The sequence below is a fragment of the Oncorhynchus masou genome, chromosome 13 (genome assembly GCF_036934945.1).
Source record: "Oncorhynchus masou masou isolate Uvic2021 chromosome 13, UVic_Omas_1.1, whole genome shotgun sequence".
NCBI classification, from domain to species: domain Eukaryota; kingdom Metazoa; phylum Chordata; class Actinopteri; order Salmoniformes; family Salmonidae; genus Oncorhynchus; species Oncorhynchus masou.
The window spans coordinates 53,931,110-53,948,314 of NC_088224.1; the positions used below are offsets into that span (position 1 = coordinate 53,931,110).

A 17,205-nucleotide genomic window follows, 5' to 3' on the forward strand; every position below is an offset into this window, starting at 1 on the left:
TTATCCATGATAAAATGTGGTTATGAGCCTCTTGAAACACGGCCAATGGCTTTCAGTTCTGTAGCCTTCACCAAGTGAGTGCCAAAGTGAATATTTTGTTAGAATTGAAATTAAACTCTCAATGACAATACATTTCTTATATCATAAGGACATACTTTGACAGCCTCGTTTTACCCTAACACAGTGGTCTGAATCTCTTGGTTTGCAAGCACATCGGGCAGGTCACATCATGCTGGCTTGCAAAGTGATATGTAATTCCCAGCCAGAGTTAGGATATCCAATTAGTTCTACTTTCAATCACCCGCAACCTGCATTTGGAATGACTGCCAAGGTAAGAGAAATTGATAAACGAGACTAACTAAACCACCTAAACTGGAACAACCATTTCCGTAACGTATTGGATTAGTTTAGAAAAATGTATTTTATTTATCTTTGTGTAGCATAAAATCAATACATTCATGTGCATACAAAAACACACCCATTGAAAAAAATAAATAATCTAAAAATCAACTGGCAATAGAACATGCTGGGAAATATGACAATGATGGGTGGGGTTTTTGAGTGTGTGATGATTGTACCTTCTTTATAGTCAAGATTTTTGGTACAAAAATGTACCATTATACTAGATTATCTGCACATGTACCCTAAAAGGTACCACACCATGTTATATTTTATGTGTACCTTGAAATGTACATTGTGTATTTTAATATTTTTGTACCCCTGGGAACAATACCGTACCCTTAACCGTAACCTTTTTTTCTGAGAGCGAATGACAAGTATAATGGGCTCCTGACTGGTGCAGTGGTCTAAGGAACTGCATCTCAATGCAGAAGGTGTCAATGGTTCAACTCCAGGCTGTATCACATATGGCCCTGATTTGGAGTCTCATAGGGCGACGCCCAGGTTTGGCCAGAAAAGGCATAATTTTAAATAAGAATTTGTTAACTGACTTGCCTAGTTAAATAAAGAACATTGTATACACAGTATATATGTATCACTGAGGCTGATGCAATCCAGCCCTTGTGTAATTTAGGGCAGTGATAGGCTACCATGCAGGATTGAGAAATACTGATCTATCCTAATTTTAGTGTACTTCTAATTGCTAAAATGTAATGTCATTCATGTCATTTAAACATGAACATAAAAATAAGCATGATTTAATTGCTCATTATGTGTTTACTTATTTGTCCTATTGGAATATTTGAATTGTGCAGTTATGGTTTAGAAAATGTCAAATTATATTGCTCCTTTTCTATTAGATTTGTACAATTATTTTGGTATAAGGACAGATGGCCTAGGTAAATGCCTTTTGATTAGGAATGGTTGGGGGACGCCACCCACCTGCATGCAGGAGCCCGCCCCTGTGTGACGTCCTTACCAACGTGTCTATTTCGTGGAGAGAGCGCGGGTCGGGATATAAATTACACGCTGAGAGGCACAGCAACACACGGACAACCCGGGCCATTTCGTTAAAATACAAGCCCATTACTACCGCCAACAGACAATATAGTAAAACATTTTCTTCATATAAGTATTTCGTTCCTTTTTTAAGGTACACTCAGGGCGCACAATGGCAGAAAACATGGAGGGGAAGGTATCCAACGGAGAAGCGCATCTTGATGAGCCGGTAGCCAACGGACTCCGCCACAAGAAATGTTCCAACGAGACAACCGTGGAGAAAATAAAGAGGTTAGTCATGGCCAACTTGCTGGTGATTCTCACAGTGGCCGGGGTGATCATCGGGGTGTTCATCGGACTTGGTGTGCGCCACATGGAGCTGAGCAGGACACAGATCCTCTACGTGGGCTTTCCCGGCGAGCTGCTCATCCGGTTGTTGAAAATGATCATCATTCCCCTGGTGGTGTGCAGCCTGGTGTCCGGGGCGGCCAGCATCGACCCCAAAGCTCTGGGCAAGCTAGGCGGCTGGGCGATGATTTTCTTTTTGGTCACCACTTTAATTGCATCAGCCATCGGGGTGATCATGGCGTTCATCATCTCCCCCGGATCAAACACCGGTTCCAAGCCAATTTTGTCGGATGACGGCAAGCTGCCCCAGGCCAAAGAAGTGGTGGACTCCTTCTTGGACTTGATCAGGTGAGATCATGGCAGGGGTGGTGATTTAAGCTGAGCAGAAAGGGCAGACGGGCTGATGTGGCATCTAACCATTTGGGGGTAGTTCACTGCCTTGTCTTGTCCCCATCTTTTTTTGGTCACCATGACAAAGTGCTCACACGTGGCAGACCCATTAGCCGACAGCAAGCTAAGGAACCCACTGTTTGAATTTGACCGGGTCTCCTTTTGATGTTGCTTTGTTTCCCCAAATTAGGCATACATTCCCATATATGAATTTAGAAAACCGAGCAAAGTAGTCTGGCTGCGCTTGTATCGTCTAACACTTTTACAGTCAGTGCTCTCTTGCTGGGTCAGTACAAATAAAGTATCTTGAAACTTTGAAGGGGGGGGGGGGGGTACTCTCAGCCCTGCTTTCTGGGATTGTTGGTGATGTCCGCGCCATCCAGTTTAATTAAAGGCACAGTATCCCCCAACCGGCCGGGGTTCCCTTCGCCGTGTGCCCAGAAAAGAATCTCGCCTACCTCGATCAAGTCCACACACCGTGCCATCATAGCGAGACGGTTGAGAAGGTATCGGTGCGCTAACGAGCTTTAGTAGTTGCTAACTACACTCTAGCCAGCCAATGAATTCCTCTTGCTGTAACGTAGGGGGGTAGTTGCATCAGCTCATGGTGCAGCTGGTTAAATCCTCGGAAGTTTATTCAGCGTCCAAGGGCAGATGGATGTCTTGACCTGTCCCCTCTTGTCATTCCAACCTACTTATTATCAGAAAAAAAGTACAACCTGTTTAGCCTACATACCTGATATTATGTAACACATGCATGTGCTTAGGACAAATACACTGCATCGGAAACATTGTAATGATCGTCATAGCGTGTGTGGGGCGGGAGTTCTGAGTAGGTTTTTGGGGTGGCCCCTTTCTTTCTAGGAATAGACTCTTGTATTTCCAAAAATGGGCAGTACATTTCGTTCCAGCCATGTGTTTTTTTTAGACACGCGACGAGGAACGATTTCTTGAACATTCCGTTCTTTCAAATAAAACTTGTGTTGGTTACATACACGTGTTTAGCAGATGTTATTGCGAGTGTGGCGAAATGCTCTTGCTTCTAGTTCCCCGACAGTGCAGCAATATCTAACAATGTTTGGTAGTGAGTGGAAACGCATAGGGGATGCTTCATATTTATACATCATGTGACTTATCTTGTCTCATTGTTCTCTGTGCTTCTACTGCTTTGATGCCCTAAAAGCCTCTCAAACGTATGAGTCAAGTCGTTTTGACTGGCCCGGGAGAGGGTGATCTCTTCTAGATGGAGAGCAAAATGTGTTAGTGTGGGAATGTGTGCGCTTGTGTCGAGCCACTCCCTTTTGTACTTCTATTTATCTAAAGGATGACCACGGCTATGCCAAACTGAGCCTTGATTCAGAAACAAACCAGACTTTTTTTTACTAATTTAATATACCGTACATTCCTACGGACATTGAGCGTACTTCTACGCACTCGCTCTCAATGTAACCTCGCCAACCTCGCTGTTGGCTTTAGGAAGGAAGTGGTGAACAGTTTGTCACTAAAGCCTCATGTTGGTGCGTACAGTACTCAAAATCTACTAGGAATGTGGCACAAAAGTGTCAGTCTGCCGCGAGCCCTTACTGCAACAGAACTGATGTCATAAAACAAACTATTTGCTGGACCTTGGGTGTTGTAAACCGTCTCCATACACTGCTGTTCCATAGCATCAGGTTGTGTTACACAGATACCCCCTACAGTGACTGTTAACGGGAAGTACTCAACTGTCAAAGGGTCCTTTGTGCGCATGTCACAAAATTCCTGCGCCACAGGCACATCATAGGTGAGGCGAGGGGAGTCACCCCCCCCCCCCCCCCACTGCTAGATTAGGCCTACTAGTTAGGGGTTTTTCAACCTAAACATATTGCCAATCATTTAGCCTATCACATGTTGTGTTTCAATTGGATGATAAAGAATGGCCTATTCTCCAGGGCTCGAACTGAACTGAAGGACCCTGTGTTTTCCGGTAGGATTAGAAACCTGACTAGACCACTCCCAATCTACAGAGAAGTCATTGTTTATGGTGTGCCCTCTCGGCTTTTCACCATTAAAAAAGAGCCTCGCTCAGGTTATTTACATTCATTTGGAGGCCCATTCTTCACACAACCTAAACGAGGCCTATGTCTGTTTCTTTGGGTTTATAAAGAGAAGCACATGTAGCGTCTCTAAATTGATGCCATGCAGCCAGTCTCGAGACTCCTTGAGATGTAGTCTAGTATGGATTGATGCCAGTTTCTGCCAGCGGCTTACTTCTTATAAAACAATTCGCTAGCAAGGCAGATAGAGCAAAATAGTATATCTGGCAGAGGGAAGGCAGCCAAAAGCACCACCCCATACTCGACCTTTAAATAATTTATGAAGTTCACAATCTTTTTTTGTTGTCAGTCAGCTGCTCTGTTCCTCCCGGTCAGCATTATGGGTGACCTCTAAACCTCCAAATTCATTGTGGGTGGTGAAAGTCAGAGGCTACTTTCCAAAGTCTGTCTCAGCCTTCAGCTAGTCCAGACCCCCTAGGTCCCAGTCCAGACCCCCTAGGTCCCAGTCCAGACCCCCTAGGTCCCAGTCCAGACCCCCTAGGTCCCAGTCCAGACCCCCTAGGTCCCAGTCCAGGAAAATGTCCTAAATACACTTCAAACTGTTATCTAACTCAGATTACACGGGTGGAGTGGAGTTGGGTAATGCATATGCTTTAGTTTATAATCCTTCACCTATAGTTGCCGCTATGACTTAGTAATTCGCCCTTTGCATAATACGATCTACAAGTTGCGACAGGGTGGTCTCTCCTTCCAAATCCAACGCATAAGGAATCCACTCGTTTATAATACTTCATTTTTATGTTTTCATTCCGGATGAGTCTTTCTTGGATGCGTGTGGCTCTCGGCGGGGAATCAATGAGAAAGGTTGTCAGTCTCGGGGAGGACACCCACACAGACACACAGAAAGGCAACAAAGGATGATGGTTAATTGTGCCGCTTGCGTGACTTATGTGGCTCATTAAATCGACCACTTTCTGTCGGGGTCCCGTTTTGGCAGCGGCCGGCTCGAAGAGCAGTTCACTTCAGCGGAAACGATGAGCCCTTTAAAGTTTGCACGCTCACACACTGTATTTCACTCCTCTCTCTCTCTTGCTCCTCCGTTCTCTCGCATACATATTAACACAAACAGTTGTGGCAGGTTCTCGTAGTTGCAAATGAACTACGGCCGGCTTAAACCGGTCAATGGGTTAAATAAAGGTCATAAACCAATTGAAGTGGGATTACGGCATCACATTTCCCGACCAGGTACAATAAACCCTCCCTCCCCTTCCACATCCTGGTATACTTTGCTGCTTATCTCACAAGAGGGTTGCCGGGCACCTTAATTGCGAGGACGGGCTGGTGGTAATGGCCGGAGCGGAGTCAGTGGAATGAGATGCCCTTGGATCCGTTCCAGCCATTATTGTGAGCCGTCCTCCCCTCGGCAGCCTCCGCTGCTTATATCCACCTGGCTCTCATCCGTTTTTGCTTTCCCGCCTGTTAGCCCAATGTGTCGTTCACAGGTATGCAGGCAGTGTTGTACCTCTTGTTTGTTTACTGATCAAGGTTTGATATGCCCAGTGACTCATTCACATGGAGTGACTGGTAGTGTTGGACTTCAGTTGAAAGTCATTTGTCTGTCCCGTTTTCGACTTGTTAGTTTAACTCCGAGACGTAAACACACAGACAAACATACAGGACAATGGAGGGTAGCTGTTATACGGAGACGGCGTTAAGAGAGAAGGGCGGCGCTACTATTCGCTGGATTTGAATGGGGAGGCAAGTCATTAAAAAAAAGAAAAAAAGCCCCGGGACAAAATAATTGGTCTGCAGGAACAAAGAAAGGTGGAGGTAGAGTATCAGGTGTTGCGTCAATCACCCCCCCCCCCCTTCCTGTAACATGCCTCTACAGTTCTCTCTATGGCACTTGGTTCACAGAGAAGGCGTTTATTATATATTTTTTTATATACTTATATATACACAATTCTTATTTACAATGACAGCCTACCCCGGCCAAACCCGGACGACATTGGGCCGATTGTGCACCACGCTATGGGACTCCTAATCACGGCCGGATGTGATGCAGCCTGGATTCGAACCAGGGACTGCAGTGACGCCTCTTGCACTGTAAACACAACACACCCAGCACCACTCTTCACATGTCCTCAGAAGATCAGGCAGGCTGTGTTGTGTGTATTTATGCTGTTTTACCAGCCCCTTCGCTCTTTACGCAAACACCATGGTAATGTGAATACAGTACCAACCCGCTATTACACTAAGCGTGTACACCGCATTGATGGCAAAATGTCAACTGCACATTCTTACAGTAACATGACAAACGGAGGCGGACGCACGGCTGGACGCACGCACACACCACATGCCAAAACTGGACCCTGACCGAGATGGGTTACGGTTTAATATGTGCTCCGTTGCAAGTTCAAAGTAGTGTGTCTACTTTTCCTTGGGTGTTTGGGTCTAGATCCGGCTGCCACCCGGGAGCGTTTGTGTGTTTCATTTGAGGGTGTATCTGTACTGGTCAGGGAGGGTGTATCTGTACTGGTCAGGGAGGGTGTTTCTGTACTGGTCAGGGAGGGTGTTTCTGTACTGGTCAGGGAGGGTGTATCTGTACTGGTCAGGGAGGGTGTATCTGTACTGGTCAGGGAGGGTGTATCTGTACTGGTCAGGGAGGGTGTTTCTGTACTGGTCAGGGAGGGTGTTTCTGTACTGGTCAGGGAGGGTGTATCTGTACTGGTCAGGGAGGGTATTTCTGTACTGGTCAGGGAGGGTGTATCTGTACTGGTCAGGGAGGGTGTATCTGTACTGGTCAGGGAGGGTGTTTCTGTACTGGTCAGGGAGGGTGTTTCTGTACTGGTCAGGGAGGGTGTATCTGTACTGGTCAGGGAGGGTGTATCTGTACTGGTCAGGGAGGGTGTATCTGTACTGGTCAGGGAGGGTGTTTCTGTACTGGTCAGGGAGGGTGTTTCTGTACTGGTCAGGGAGGGTGTATCTGTACTGGTCAGGGAGGGTATTTCTGTACTGGTCAGGGAGGGTGTATCTGTACTGGTCAGGGAGGGTGTATCTGTACTGGTCAGGGAGGGTGTATCTACTGGTCAGGGAGGGTGTATCTGTACTGGTCAGGGAGGGTGTATCTGTACTGGTCAGGGAGGGTGTATCTGTACTGGTCAGGGAGGGTGTATCTGTACTGGTCAGGGAGGGTGTATCAGTCCTTCGCTTGCAGCCCCGTTTGCGTTCTCTTTTTCCCTCGGTCTATTCCAACCACCACCCGATGTCCCAGCGTCTAGCCGCGTTAATTTGGCTTTAATGACCGTGGTGGCATTGGGTTGTCATGACACGGCCCACGGTGACATTGGGTTGTCATGACACGGCCTACCAGGAAGTAAAAATAAGGAAGGAAGGAAGGGGGGGGGGTTAGGCGGGGTCAGCCGGGTATTAAATCTAAACAGAGATGTGGCCATCGTCCAGCGAGGTTTGGGCAGGCAGACGGTTGTCCGCTGAAACTTGACACCCACGTTAACGTCACTGCTTCCTGTTTCTGTGGGACCTTCACTCCCAGCCAGAGCAAGATGTTTTTATTCATTTAACCTTTATTTAGCTAGGCAAGTCACTTTCGTTCCCTTAAAAAAAAAGATATATACCAAGTCCTGCGACAGTCATGGAAGTGGAGTGTTTTGAATTGACAGGGTTTGTTAGACTGATAGCGGTCAGCTTCCTAGAAGTGTGGTTTAAGGTCCACTTCTACCTTAACTCATTCTACCCTCGGTCACATGGTTGCGGCCGTTTAATCCCACAATGCGTTGTTCTTGTCCCGCCCGTGTTCAGGTCGGAAAGAGCTGCAGCATAAACACATGAAACGAGTTCATCCCTTATTACTTTAAATCCATATGGATGTTGACTGAGAGTGACGTGTGGGGGTGTGGCTTAGTGCTCTGAGGAGAGTTGGCCTGTATGTGGCTTTATTAAGGGTTGGTACAGTAACTCCACTGGGGTGTGTCTGTGCTGTATCGAAGAGCAGTAATCTGCCCACCTCTCTGTGAGGTCTGGGTTTGGGCATGAAATCCCAGCAGCAGCAGTTTTTGGGGGCAGGTCGGAGGATTAAAACACTGACATTTTTTTTCCCCCCACATGACAGAACTCGTGGTTGGTTCCCTCGTGAGGCGTCGGTGCCCGAGGGTATAGGCGCCGAGTTAGCATAAAGGGATCCTGGAAAGATGGCTTAGAAGTTAGAACAAGGAGTTGAGTTAGGTGTTGTATCCCGTGGCTTGTTAACTGTAGCTCGAATCACTTTACCTTTCCCCAAATTCCATTTTTGGAATGATGATAAGTTAATGATGGAGATAAATACCCATTGATTTTTGAAGAGGTTAATTCAGAAATGCCTATTTAGGCCTAGTTCAACTGTTGTACCCCACCAGAACTCAAAATATAAGTGCATTTTACGCCAATGTTTGTAAATATACACTGAACAGCATCAGAGAACGGTTAAAGCTATGTGAACGGTCAGTTCTTGCATCCGTAGCTGTGTATGTTTTCGAGTGGTTACGTCTCTTTGGCCTCGTCCCCAAAGCTGTTTAGACCCAAACAGAGGCACGTAGAAAGCTTAGTTACGGTTTCAATTAAGGATTCTCTTTTGAGCCATTTAAGGGGGGGGGGGGGACTCCAAACGGACTAGCTGAATGTCCCGACTTTCACCTCCTGTAGAACGCCAACGGGTACACGGCTCTCCGTATACCGTTACACACCAGAAGGTCAAGCCAATACATTTCAGCCCTGACTGTCACACACCTGCACTAGCAGAGTCCCTCAGGTGAAGTGACTGAATGTTTCCCTTCCTGTAACCCCCCCCCCCCCCCCCCCCCCCATATTCTGGTTTCTAGCTGGGGTTTCATCATTAGGGTCCCTGTCAGCACAGCTGGTGCCTTTGTAGTGTACTGAATGTGTCTCTTGTTCTCTCTTCCAGAAACATCTTCCCCTCCAACTTGGTGTCTGCTGCCTTTCAGTCTGTGAGTGTCCTCTTGTACTGCACATACAATAGAAGGAGAGACACCGAGACGTGAAGGAATAATCCACTCAAACTCTTTTTTCCTGTGACATTTTTGTTTTCCTCATTAGTCTGCTGTTGATACAATCCCAATGTCTGCAACCACGTTTTCAAGATACAGGGCTTTCAAAAAGCAAATTGTAATTTGCCTCGTGATGCGAAACGCGTCATCATGATGATGTGGCAAGTTACAATTGGCTGTTTCAAAGTCAAATATCTTAACTTGATTGCTGACATGCGAAGCATGTCAAGGTTTTTAAGGCTTTTTTCTTTTTGAAATCCACAGAATTAGTTAGTTAAACAGAACACGTCTCGCATCGGTGTGCTAATGAAATATGTCCCTCTCTGTCTGCAGTACGCTACCAGTTACAAGTTTGTGACCAAGAATGTCTCTAGTGGCTTGCCCAGCATCACAGTGGAGAAGGTGCGTTGACTTGAATGCCGAAATGTGACATCTAAAAGGGATGTCACATTTGACTTTATAATATCTATGGCTGTTGACAGTTTGAACGTGTCTAAAAGGGCATCACTCACGCCGGCCTGAGTTACAGCATTGTGTTGAGTGGCTAATGTGTGTGTGTGTGTGTGTCTAGGTTCCCTTTGGCACAGACCAGGACGGTATGAACATCCTAGGACTGGTGGTGTTTGCCATAGTGTTTGGTGTGGCCCTGAGGAAGCTGGGAGAGGAGGGAGAGATCCTCATCAAGTTCTTCAACTCCTTCAACGAGGCCACCATGGTGCTGGTGTCCTGGATCATGTGGTAAGGGAAGCCGTTTGCCCAGCAGCACTGCAGGGACTAGATCTGGGTGTGAGACAGGATACGCGGATGATGTGTGTGTGTGTGTGCGTTTTGCCACCCAGCGTTTCTCTTCCTCACGTCAACTCGTGATTTGTACTAATAATATGGTGTTTAAATAGTATTTTTCAAGGACCTTCAGTCGCTAATTATTGTTTTTGTACTTGCTTCATATGTGGTAATATTGATGCGTATTTGTTCTTTTTTAAAATTGTATTTGTACTTTGGATTGCGTCCTTACAAATTCATAGCGGTAACCCACCTCTCCCTCCAGGTATGCCCCCCTTGGAATCATGTTCTTGGTAGCAGGGAAGATCGTGGAGATGGAGGACGTGGGAACGCTGTTTGCCAGCCTGGGCAAGTACATCGCCTGCTGTATCGTCGGCCACGCCGTTCACGGCCTGCTGGTCCTGCCGGGCATCTACTTTATCATCACCCGCAAGAACCCCTACACCTTCCTGTGGGGCATCTTCACCGCTCTGGCCACCGGCTTTGGAACCAGCTCCAGGTACGGTTGTAGTCACTAGATCACCGTACTGGAGAGGATGGTAAAATCCTTAATTACTCTTATACCTAGGTTGCTCTGGACCGTACCAAGAGCTCAACTCCATTACTATGCAGTTAAAATACAATTATTCAAGTGACACGTAACAACATGTTACCAAAAGTGTTACTGGGAAGAGAAACATTGGGGAATACGTCAGAACAGAAATTAGCCCTCTTACACACACACACACACACTCATGCTCTCTCTCTCAGCTCTGCCACCCTGCCCCTGATGATGAAGTGCGTGGAGGAGAACAACGGCGTGTCGAAGCACATCAGTCGTTTCATCCTGCCCATCGGCGCCACGGTGAACATGGACGGTGCAGCGCTCTTCCAGTGTGTGGCGGCCGTCTTCATCGCTCAGCTCAACAACATCCCGCTCAACTTCATCCAAGTCTTCACCATCCTGTGAGTCCCGATCTCTCTCTAGTCGGTTTGATTCGGTTCCGTTTGATTCTACGGGGCCGTTGTGTTGGGTAAAGCGGAGCAAATTCAAATGTCGTAGCTGTTCTACACGCATGCAAAACAGACTTGAATAAAGCTTGGGTCAAACTCGCCAGGCTGAGTATTAGGAAATGCTGTGCTCTTTGAGTGGCTAATTCCCTGCATGTTCCGCCCCCACTGTCAGAGTGACAGCCACGGCGTCCAGTGTGGGAGCAGCAGGGATCCCCGCGGGGGGTGTGCTGACGCTGGCCATCATCCTGGAGGCAGTGGGACTGCCCACCAGTGACATCTCCCTCATCCTCGCCGTCGACTGGCTCGTGTGAGTACCTCGTGTTGAGTGCAGTTCTACTGGAACAGCTCCTCCATCACAAGGCCTCTATAATGCTGTCGTATACATGTCATAACAGCCTTGACCGTTTGTCTGCTTCGTACACTTGACACCGCATTGACATGACAAATGAATGCGTATGGTGACCACCCTGGGTTTGAATGGTTTAACCGTGGTCGGGGCCATTGTTTCAGGGACCGTACCTGCACCATTCTGAACGTGGAGGGCGACGCCTATGGAGCCGGGCTGCTGCAGTGGTACGTGGACCGCTCTGACAAGCCCAGGGAGGGGCCGGAGCTAAGCGAGGTAAAGCTGGAGGATGGCACGCCCGCCTTGCCGGAGCACTCTCCCCTCATCGAGGAGAAGGAGAGCAGCAGTAGGGGCGCGGGTGATGAGACGGCGGCGGCTCGCGGCTCTGAGAAAGAGTCGGTCATGTAGATGGTTCGCTGACGTGTCATCGATGACCCTCCGTTTGACCCCTCAATCATGCCATAAAGGAGGGGAGAGGGCCATTTGAAGACAATTCCTCTCCTTGTGTCTTCTCTCTTTCTAAGCGAGACTGAGAGATCCAGGTAGGGAGGGGGTTGGTGGGGTGGCGGGGGCAAAGGAGAGCGTGAACAGAGGCTGTTCAGATTTGAACGTGACAGTGTTTTTGATTAAGGACTCTAGATTGGAGTCCTTTGAATGATGCTTTGTTTCAGAAGAGCTGGCCCTGACTTCCACTCCCTTTTTAAATATTTATAACAGTAACCAGTCTTAAAGGCAAATATCTCCATGTTTTCTATATCATAGCCGCATGTACAGTTTGTTTCTCTGTGTATGAAGTAGCCTGCACTAATTCTCACTGTACTCTGTGAGAGTAGATGATGAAAATTCCAAAGTTATCGCACAAGATCCTCTGTACTGTATCATGAACCAAATTAAGTTGAATCCTAAATTATTTTCCACTGCTGGGAGAAAGGACTTTTCTCACACAAAGAACTGTGGCTCTGCTCAATGCTTCTAATCTGTAGCTGTTTTTATCCCAAACATTTCAGTCAGTCTGGGGCTGGCGTCCATGCCAAGCACAAGAGGGTTTGCACAGTCCAAATGAAGGCTTCATGTTCTCACAGTGGTTTTACAATGTTAAAAGAATGTGTGAGAGGTGTTGCAATAGAGATCCTATTAAATTACTAAGAGGGGAAATGTCATATCTCAAAGTTTCAGAATGGGACAAAATGGCAGCCATCTTGGTCAGGGCGAAATCCAAAAACAGTCATGGGAATGAATGGCAGTCGAGGCATAGGTGATGCATTTCCTACTTTTACTTAAGCAGGGGGGGAAGTAAGGCGTGATACATCATGAATTGTGCTATATTTGAGTTAGTGTATGGCTGTGGATCGACTGCATTGTTTCAATAGGAATGTTGGCATTTTAGCAGTTAATTTGAAAAAAAAATGTATAGGATCATTCCTCAAACTGTCTGGCTAGCTAGCTAATAGACACATGGAGTGCAAATCAATTTTTGTTTTACACGATATTATCACAGCACTGCCAAACCATGGTTGACCACCACCTCTCTGACCAACATGGCTGACCTTTGGACCGTGATAAGAAGGTTAATGGCCATTCTAGTGTTCGAATTCTTAATTCTATGGGTGTTGCCCTTCCTGTTCCTTCACTAGGCTAAGAGTCGCAGTAACCTAATGTTGAATGTCCTATGTTTATTGGGAAATAGGACTTTTGGCAGACGAGTGGGAAGATAAGTGGGGGGCGTTACAGTGAGCAAGTCTGAGGCAATTTCATTTAGCGGAATAAATTATGAAATTCTATTTGTCTCTATGACAAAGGTGTATCTTTTAAAGCAAGGGTTATTGACTGTAGGCCGTTTATGAATTTGTGTTTTATTTCATTGCTTTTTTTCTTTTTTGAAATGTATTTCTTGAATTAGATACACTTCAAAGCAGGCGAGGCCAGTGGCTGAGTAGGAACATACTCGTCAGCCTCTTTTTGGATCCGTTCTACTGTTAAATTGTCTCTAAACTGGCTTCCCCTGAAGAATGTACCTTATCCAAATCATGAACACTTAAAAATTTTTTTTTTTTTTTATTGTAGACTTAACGTTATTTGAAAGTTTATTTTTGCTAGTTATTTGATGCTTTAATAATTTGTTGGTAATAGCTTTTTATACTCAATGTTTATCATTCTGCACAGAGCCGCTTGAAAACCTTTTGGCGAGACAGCATTTTTATTTTATTTAACTAGACAAGTCAGTCCCTATGGGATTCCCGATCACGGCCGGTTGTGATATAGCCCGGGATCAAACCCGGGTCTGTAGTGACACCTCTCGCACTGCAATGCAGTTTCACCACTTTCAATGCAGCAGCACCTATGGGCCAGTTACTTGTGTTCCAGTTCAACACTTACCTGCTCTGTAAACTGTTTTCCTGAGCACAATTAAGCTACTATAAATCTACTCGCTGAGCTTATTTTTTTTTGGGGGGGGGGGAAGTGATTTACAACAGTAAACCTTCAATAGTGAACATACAAGCAAAATGCTGGCTACTGGTGATAGCCAAGACGAATGCTAAAAGGTTTTTGCAGACTATCTTACTGTACTAGCCAGGTTGCTTAAGCAATAAGGCCCGGGGGGGTGTGGCATATGGCCAATATACCACGACTAAGAGCTGTTCTTAAGCACGACACAACGCGGAGTGCCTGGATACAGCCCGTAGCCGTGGTATGTTGGCAATATACCACAAACCCCAGAGGTGCCTTATTGCCATTTATAAACTGGTTACCAACGTAATTAGAGCAGTAAAAATACATGTTTTGTCATGACCGTGGTATACTGTCTGATATACCACGGCTGTCAGCCAATCACCATTCAGGGCTCAGGAACCACCCAGTTTATAAAATCTCTTTTGGAATGTAATTGTCTTAAAGGGACAATGTCGCATTTTGAGATGTAAAACAAGTATTCTCAATGACATACTTTCTTTAAAAGTAAGGGAATGCAATTAATACAATGCAGTTCTAAAGAATAAAGTAATGGCTTGCATTGCGAAATGATATTAAACAGATTTTTTTTTTATACATTTAATAGCTGAGAGAAAGAGAAAGCGTGCCAACATATGGGCTCTGCATGACCCCAGTGCATCGATTCTTTAAGGCCCAGTCAGGCCGACTGGCCTATTCGGGCCAGTGAGATAAAAGCTAATAGGCCGTCATTGTAAATAAGAATTGGTTCTTAAATTAACTGACTTGCCTAGTTAAATAAAGGTTAAATAAAAAAAATCATGTTGGACCCTGCCATAGCCTATGAATAGGGCCCAGACCATGACCCGGTTCATGAGATTGGGTAAAACTACAGGCACCAGAAAAGACACCTATAAATTATTTTGCTACCCTACTTTTGAACCTGTGGTGCCACCTCTGATTCTGCAGCTTCCCCCCCCCCTGCTGTCTGTCTTCATGTTTTGTGCAATGCTTTAAAAAAAAACATTCCACAGGGTCTTTGTGTGTGTGTGTGTCAGCGTGTATACAGATGTATGTGTGGTGATGGTGGATGTGTAGTCAGTCACCATGGTCACACGATGACATAGTTACTAGAGCTGTAGAGAACCACGGTTTTGCTCTGACATTACTCTGTTATTTCTAGAAATAAAATACTTTTTTATTAATATTCACTTGTTGACTTTGCCTCTTTTATTTCATATTTCTAAATAATAATACGCTAATCTATGCCATTTAGCAGGCGCTTTTATCCAAAGCGACTTTCAGCCCTGCCCGTATTCTTTTTGCGCCCCTGGGAATCAAACCCATTATCCTGGCGTTGCAAATGCCATGCTATACCAACAGCGCCACAGAGGACCTAATGGTAATGGCTGTGTACATAAATATTACAAAGGTTGCTGTACAGACAGTGTACGGGTAACACCTTCCTAATATTGAGTTGCAACCCCTTTTGCCCTCAGAACAGCCTCAGTTCGTCGGGGCGAGGACTCTACAACGTGTCGAAAGCATTTTCCTAGGGATGCCCATGTTGACTCCGACGCTTCACACAGTTGTGTCAAGTTTGCTTGTGTCTCAAACTCAAACCGGTGTGTCTGGCACCTACTATCACACCCTGTTCAAAGGCACTTCACCCTCTGAATGGCACACACACACACACACACAATCCATGTCTCCGTTGTCTCAAAGCTTAATCCTTCTTTAACCTGTCTCCTCCCCTTCACCTACATTGATTTGAAATGGATTTAAGTTATATCAATAAGGGATCATAGCTTTCACCTGGTCAGTCTTGGGCATTTTGTACACTCACACTATGACACGTGACTAGGCCCTTTGGACAAGACAAGTTTGTCAGGTTGTAGTTAACGGCGATGCCCATGAAGGAACATATTACAGACTACCTGGTGCTATGTCCTGCTTCCATGAGGTGTTGACGGAGAGGCATGTACTTCTATTCATTCTAATGGAACTTCAGACATGCCCCTGGCTATCGCCTTCTCTGCTCGCTGGTCACCATAGCAGCACCCACCCGTAGCACGCATTCCAGCAGGCATATCTCACTTGGCACCCCCAAAGCCAATTCCTCCTTTGGCCGCCTCTCCTTCTAGTTCTCTGCTGCCATTGACTGGAACGAACTACAAAGATCTCTGAAACTGGAAACACTTATCTCCCTCACTAGCTTTAAGCACAAGCTGTCAAAGCAGCTCACAGATCACTGCACCTGTACATAGCCCATCTATAAATAGCCCAAACTACATCTTCCCCTACCGTATTTATTTATTTTGCTCCTTTGCACCCAGTATTTCTACTTTGCAAACTCATCTACTGTCAAATCTACCATTCCAGCGTTTTAATTGCTATATTGTATTTACTTTGCCACCATGGCCTATTTATTGTCTTTACCTCCCTTAACTCACCTCATTTGCTCACATTGTATATAGACTTATTTTTCTACTGTATTGACTGTATGTTTGTTTTACTCCATGTGTAACTGTGTTATGTGTCGAACTGCTTTGCTTTATCTTGGCCAGGTCGCAGTTGTAAATGAGAACTTGTTCTCAACTTGCCTACCTGGTTAAATAAAGGTGGAAAAAAAAATATATATAGACCTTTCCCAACACACACACACTGCAGTCACCAATATTACATCACCTACTTGGGTTGTGTGTATGCACACACACACACACTCACTGGGAAAGTGCCCAACTTATTGATCCCACACTAACAGGTGTTGAGAGGTTTCATATCCTATGAGGTTCAGTGCTATATGGCCCCTTTGGTTGAAGAATAGCTGGCATTAGGTTTTACAACTGGGGACATTTAGGGTAAATCTTTCTATATTGACATTCCTAGGTCTCCTATTAGACCTGTTCATTGTTGTTCTGTTAGCAATATGGTAACTTCACCCCTCTCAATTGATTTCAGCCAGTGGTTCAACTTTACATGCAGAGGGGAAAGAACGGATGGAAGTATTTTCAGTTCACTGAAATGTGTTCTGGTGTTCTTGTACTTGGATGTAGCTAATCAATGTAGGATTCAGAAATGTAATTTAGTTGGATGTATTTTGTTTGGGGGATTTTGCAGCTAGTGACTTTCCCACGGCAATATTCACAAGTTACCCATTCAATGTCCACTACATGCCGTCTCTCATTCAGAGGTGGTTAGAAGTGGCCAAGGAAGCAGTGCAAATGTTAAGGCTCTTCTGCCACCTGCTGGTGAAACATGGGAGTTGCATACTAAATCCTTCTATTTTTGTCAAACCCGAAGACAGCTTTCAGCCCTCCTGGTAAATGCATTTCTTAAATTATTCCCGAAACACTGGAATGTATACGTTGTCTCATCAAATCCACAAACCTCAAATGACGAAACACAAACAACAGTAGTGTTA

At 45.6% G+C, this 17,205-nt stretch overlaps 1 protein-coding gene across 1 annotated transcript; it reads left to right on the forward strand.

Moving 5' to 3' along the window:
* The first annotated feature begins 1,396 nt into the window (after positions 1-1,396).
* LOC135552589 (neutral amino acid transporter B(0)-like) lies at positions 1,397-14,992 on the forward strand. Its single transcript, XM_064984298.1, has 8 exons — positions 1,397-2,094; positions 9,130-9,172; positions 9,566-9,634; positions 9,804-9,970; positions 10,281-10,514; positions 10,766-10,960; positions 11,181-11,315; positions 11,519-14,992. The coding sequence occupies exons 1-8, from the start codon at positions 1,571-1,573 to the stop codon at positions 11,760-11,762; spliced, it is 1,611 nt and encodes a 536-aa protein (XP_064840370.1). The 5' UTR covers positions 1,397-1,570; the 3' UTR covers positions 11,763-14,992.
* The last annotated feature ends 2,213 nt before the right edge of the window (positions 14,993-17,205 follow it).